This window comes from Pteropus medius, unplaced genomic scaffold (assembly GCF_902729225.1).
Source record: "Pteropus medius unplaced genomic scaffold, Ma_sr-lr_union100, whole genome shotgun sequence".
Classification (NCBI taxonomy): Eukaryota; Metazoa; Chordata; class Mammalia; order Chiroptera; family Pteropodidae; genus Pteropus; species Pteropus medius.
Window position 1 is genome coordinate 7,276,310 of NW_024349804.1, and position 6,077 is coordinate 7,282,386.

The 6,077-nt window shown below is 45.7% G+C and overlaps 1 protein-coding gene across 1 annotated transcript in view; it reads right to left on the minus strand.

The window, feature by feature from the left end:
- BST1 (bone marrow stromal cell antigen 1) overlaps window positions 1–6,077 on the minus strand; it is a 24,763-nt gene that overhangs the window by 17,773 nt on the left and 913 nt on the right. Inside the window, exons 2-3 of the mRNA XM_039837988.1 lie at window positions 5,120–5,287; window positions 3,363–3,625 (exon numbers count right to left, since the gene is read on the minus strand). Of these exons, the coding sequence (XP_039693922.1) occupies window positions 3,363–3,625; window positions 5,120–5,287 (431 nt within the window). The remainder of the gene's footprint in view (window positions 1–3,362; window positions 3,626–5,119; window positions 5,288–6,077) is intronic.

The window sequence follows — 6,077 nt, forward strand, 5'->3', positions numbered from 1 at the left end:
AAAAAAAAAAAAAAAAATCTTTGCTTTCCTGGGAGAAGCATCTTCTCCAATTAGCACTGGTCTTAGAAGTAAATACAAGAAAAATAGACCAAAAGAGCATCATCCATAGCCAGAAAATAGATATTTTATAATGGTTAAAATATATAAAATGTTCAAATATATTAAATTTAAAAATTTTTACAGCAGATATATGTGACATTTGTTCATCATTCACTCTATAAAAAAACGAAGAAAATGCCAGTTAACAAGTTGTTCCAGGGAGAACCAAACAGGACAAAACGTGTACTGCCTGAAGGGACATGAGTCACAGCTGCTGCAAATTTGGTGATCTGCCACTTTCTAAAGAGGCACTCCCCACCCCCGCAAAGTCCACTGCATGACTGAAGAGAAGACCACTCTTAACATTGCTTAAGACAGTGGTGATTACTTCTCGGATTGCATACTCCAGCTCTGAAACCAGTTCAGGTTATCATCTCTGCAGGTCCACGTCCCAATTTCTCAGAGATCTACGAAGCCCAGAGAGGTCCCATGGGTGGAACATGACACGGAGGGCCAGAATGTCACTCTCCAGCTTCCTGAGGCTCCTTCCTGCATTTCTGACAGCCAGGGCCTCGGGTGGGTATCTGTCCCAAGAATAATTTCTGTATTTACCTGTTTAATACTTTCTTGTTCTTAGACTACGAACAACTGGTGAGCATTACTAATGATCATTTACCTAGTTGAAGAAGGGTCTTCTTTAAAAATATTTTATCCTCACAAGTAACATATCAAAATTACGAAAGCAAAATAGATAGCAAATATAGATACGAAAAAAAAAACGTATGACCTCATATTCCCAGCAAGAACTGCTGCTAACAGTTCGGGTTTGCTATCTTCTTGACTTTTTTCACGTGTATATTTTCATATATGTATTGTGCATGATTTTGTTTAAATCGATTTGATTTTTCACTTAAAAATATATCACAAACACCCTTCCAGTTCAACGAATACAAAGCCCGATCCTCACTGTTCATGCCCCACAGGATTCTACGATATAAACGTACCATCATTTTGCTGACCCTAACCTCTGGACTTCACCTCCTTTTTGACAAAGACTCTGATAGAATGACATCGATAGAAACAGACAGGTTTTCTGAGACACTTTCTCTGAGCTGTTTTACTCACACTTCTGACAACAAATGTGTGGTTTTGTGTTTTTTCCCCCCATAACAATCAATTCTCTAAACTCTCCAGGCAGCGGCTAGCTGTCCCACAATTCAGTGCAATTCTAACACTAACTACACAGAGTTAGCACAGACCCCCACAGGTAAAGGGCTCAGTCCCACAAGACTGTCCCCACTTCAGAAATCAGCTGCAAGGTGACACTTGTACTTCCAACCACCTGGCTATAAATTCAGGAGTTTCCACTCCCCGCTCCACAGGCTCCATCATTTGCTAGAAGGGCAGGAAGACATCTTATTTGCTATTACTAGTTTATCGTAGAGGGTACAACTCAAGAACAGCCAAGTGGAAGACAGGCTCAGGCCAGGGTTGGGGAGCAGGTACGTGGAGCGGCTCTGACCTCTCTCGGCTCACTGCCGTCCGGCACCTCAGGATGTCCCCCGACTCGTAATCTCTCCAGACCCCGCCATTGAGGGACTTTTAATGGAGATTTCACTATGTAGCCATGGTTGATTAAATCATTGGCTATCGGTGATCAGCTCGATCTCTAGCCCGTCTCCCTTTCCTGGAGGATGGAGGATGGGGCTGAAAGTCCCAACTCTCTAACCACACCTTGGTCTTTCTAGTGGTCAACCTTCATCTGAAGCTACGGGTCCCCAACCACGAGCCATCTCATTGCCAACAAGTCACGTTGTCACTCTTCAGATTCTAAGGATTTTAGGAGCTGTGTGCCACGAACTGGGAGGCAAAGACCAAATATTTATTTTGTTTTATACCACACTCTCCCTCTACTCATCCTCTTCCCATCACATCCCTCTGCCATTCTCCTCCACCCCCCGAGGCTTCCTGGTCCACTGGACCTTGCAACGCTTCCCATCTCGCTCTCAGTGAAAGCCGGGGTCCTGGCAATGTCCTGGCTGTCTGGGCCTCCTCTAATCTCCAGCCTCACAGCCTCCTACTTGTCTCTTTCCTTACCGCCCTCCTTGCTGTTCCTTAAATATGCCAGCCACGCTCCCAGCTCAGGGCCTTTGCACCTGCTGCTCCCGCTATCGGGAAACGCTCTTCCTCATCTCCTTGGGTCTTCGCTCAAACATCAGCCTCTTGGTGAGGCTCTCCCTGGGCCTGTGCAGAACTGCAACTCTTTCTCTTCCCTCCGCTCCAGTCCAGAACTTCCTATTCCCTTTCCCTGCTCTGCCTTTCTCTCAGCTCTCATAATCTTATGGCAGATGACATATTTTACTGGCCTGTTTATTGTCTTATCTCTCCCCTCTGTAATGTAGGAATTGGCATTTTTTTCCTGTTTTATTCTCTGCTGTGTGCCCAGTGCCTAGAAGAGGAAGGCCTGGCACATAAGTAGGCACTCTACGAATTTTAGTTGGATGGAGATGAATGGAAGAGAATAAACAGAACTGAGCTTAGGTCAACTTTTAAAGCAACTCTGCTACCCAAGGAGATAGAATCTCCAGGCTTCATGAATGGAACCCCTCTCCTACCTCCTTTCCTGGCTGACCTCACCCCTGCTTATCCTTCAAGACTCATCCAGAGCCACAAGCCACCAGGAGACTTCCTAGATGCCCTGGGCAAGGCCGCTGTCCCACTCTGCTCCACCTTAGTGCCTAGTCCCTCCTGCATCAGAGCACACGAGGGATGGAGTAAACGTCCCTCACGAGGCTGTGAGCTCCCCGAGCGTGGGGACACTTCATTGCCAGCTCCCGGCGTGGGAGTTAGATGGAGGAGGAGATTTGTCACTACCATCAGGTCAGTCCTTGTGACTTTGACTTTCATTGTGATTTTACTCTCAAAATATCCGCTGATGCCCTGGAGTGGCTTTTAAGAGCAGGGGCTTCGGCTCCGTCAGAAGAGGGTTGAATCCTGGCCTCTGTCTCTTCAAGCGATTTAACCTCCTTCGGCTTCAGTTTCCCCCCTGGAAAATGAGGACGGTGAGGCAGAGCTGGGAGCATGTGCTCTGCAGTCAGACTGTCCAGCTCTGCTATTGACTAGAAATGCACCCTTGAGCGAGTTTCTTAACCTCGCCGGGCCTCAGTTTCCCCATTTGTCAAAATAGGAATTAGGATCAGATCCATCCCATGGGCTGTAGCAGAGATTACATCAGTGAACACATGTAAAGTTCTTAGAAAGTACCTAGCAAAAGGTAAGTGCTGTCTATTATTGTTATTATTATTATTATTATTACCACCTACCTCAGAGGATGGGGGGAGGCGGGAACCGTCAAATGAGATAAATGCATCTGAAAGCGCTTAGCACAAACGGCAAACGCACAACCACCGGGAACTCTTATTTTTCTAGTGCCTTGGGCAGGGTGCTCACCGGAGGCGTTTTCCTGCCGACACCAGCTCAGGAGATCTGCAGCCCGGCCGTACAGAACGTCCTGCAAGGGCATAAAGCGACGGGCGTTCTCTGCGTAGCTGGTGACAAGGAACTGATTATTTTCCCAGAACAGGGACTAAGGGAAAACAAACACAAAATTAACCTACGACATCAAATCGAAATCGATTTTTTCTCAGGTACGACATCATCAAGGCAAGTCAGGCATCCATTTCTCGTTCCACTCGGACTTGCTTCGCAACTGCACTTTATTTTCTTTGTCCTAATTTACCAATTCGACAAAGCGTTATCACCGCTCTTCCCTTTATCCCAAGGGTGTTGAGCAAATGCGAATGAGATGTTTTCTCAGTGGTACAATGTGGCGTGTGTGTTTGTGTGTGTGTGTGTGTGGAGATCCCTGGATTTCAAAGAAGATCAAGGGGCCTGGGTTCGAATCCTGACTCTGTGACACACTAGATGTGTGACCTTGACCAGGGCATGTAATCTCCCTGTGCCTCAGTTTCCACATCTGGAAAATGGAGAGCAGGAGTCCTTTTTCTCCTTCCACGGCCGTGGTTGGGATGATATGCAATCACAAAAGGCACTTTCTAAAGTGCAAAGAGCCTCACGAATGGCCAACTTTTGTATTATACTTTAGAGCTCCCTTTATAAAGTCATAGTGTTCGCACATAACAATAACACAATGAGCAATGCCCGCTCGCTCATTATCTCATCAGAGCCTAGGTTTCCAATCCAGCTCTGTGTAGACGGAAGCTCCCGAGGGCAGGGAACATTTTGTTCCCCGTGGCATCCTCAACCCTCGGCACGATGCCTGGCACGTGGAAGTAGCTTAGTAAGTATTTACTGAGTTCATCAACTAGAACCAAAATCTTTGAGAGAAGAGGACAAAATTTATGGCTTCCCTTTTTACTGGCAAGGAGGCAGTAAGGTTCAAAGCGCAACATATACTTAAAAATCATGTTTTCAGTCTAGTATATCTCTGAAACGTCAGCTCCATTTACCTGCACTTACGAGGGAAAAAAACAATCAATGTGAAGATTTTACCATGAAAAAAATCAGGCTGAGAATTATGTCAGAAAAACCAAAATGCTACCTAATGTTCTTTATACTCAAGGTACTGTTCTAGGCAAGCATTTTACATAGATTTTTCTCATGTATTTTCATTTCGTTAGAATTTAGAGCACAGACAGAAAACAGACATGTGGTTTTCTTACCGATACTGAATAGATATAATCTTACGGCCCATTAAAGGGAGAAGCTGTTTTTCTGGGAGGACACTTGAGTGTGAGTGCTTTCTGAATTACTCAAGGTCCAAGCCTTGTGGGTCAGTTAGAACAGAATTGACCAGGGGAGGAGGCCCAGTGTGAAAGTGTGGCACTGTCCTGAAGTCCTCTTGCTTCTTGCACTGACTTGTTGACAGGAAATTTCCTTCTGCTGGGACAGGCAGGAGGCCCAGGATCACTGAGGAAGAGGAAGCCACCTTCCCACCACAAGAGCAGATGCATTGTGAGTTTGCGGGTAACGCTCACTGCAGGGTTGCTGGAGGCAACTATCTCACACCCCTCTAAAGACAGAAAGCAGAGTTTTACAGGGCGTGGAGCTGAAGAGTTACCTTGTCCTGGGGAATGGAGTGCCTGGAGAGGCTTATAAAAAGGTCGTAGTCTGAGGGAAGCACAGCGCAGGGCTCCTTATCCAGCACCGCTCTAAAAGCTTCCCAGATGGCTGTGCAGTTCTTGTCCCTGTGCAAAAGGACAAGTTTATAAAAGAAAAAACACACACACACGCATTACAGTGTGAATGATGTCTTTTCATTTCTCCCAGTGTACTCCAAAAGCTTTACAAGCCATTTTGTCATACGTCCGCTCTGCTGAAATAAGCATACAAAAAAGACAGGAAATTACCATGGCTCATGCATTAACCCCAATTCAGAAGAGGAAAAAATAAATAACTTAGGGGATGTATTTAGAAATCTGACAGTGGAAGTGTCTCTCAGAAGGTGCTACACATAATTTTCAGAGCTAAGGAATAGTTTCGCCCCAGGCTCAGAGCAGAAGAGGCACCAAGCCAGAAAGTGACAATTCCAACAAGTCATGGCAAGCTCCCAGCTCCTTCCTTTAGACAATGAGGTCCATTGTGGGGCTGGGGCCAGGTGAGGTCAGGCCAGCGTTCAGAACCTTGTAAAATCAGGAGTAACAGCCAAGTGTTCAGAAAGGCTGTGGCACCCCCTGGAACACAGAAAGGATGGCCTCCAGTGCCAGCCACACCTCCTGACTTCCAGTCTAGCCTTCTAGAAATGTTGCCCACTGCATTTGCAACGTTTTCTTTTCCATGTTGGGTGGCGAGTAACATGGGTGTTCCTTGTGTGATCCTCCATTTTTTGTTTTTTATTTTTATTTTTATTTTTTTGCCTTAAATGTGTCACATTAAAAAACAACTAGCACAAGAAAGGGGCTATGAAAACAGAAAACGTGGGTCCGAAGAAGGAACAAAAATTAGCACAGTGCTGGCAAAGAGCCTCGAACTTAAAAAGTCCTCTGGATTGGATCTGAAATTTGAATTCCTAAAGTTCC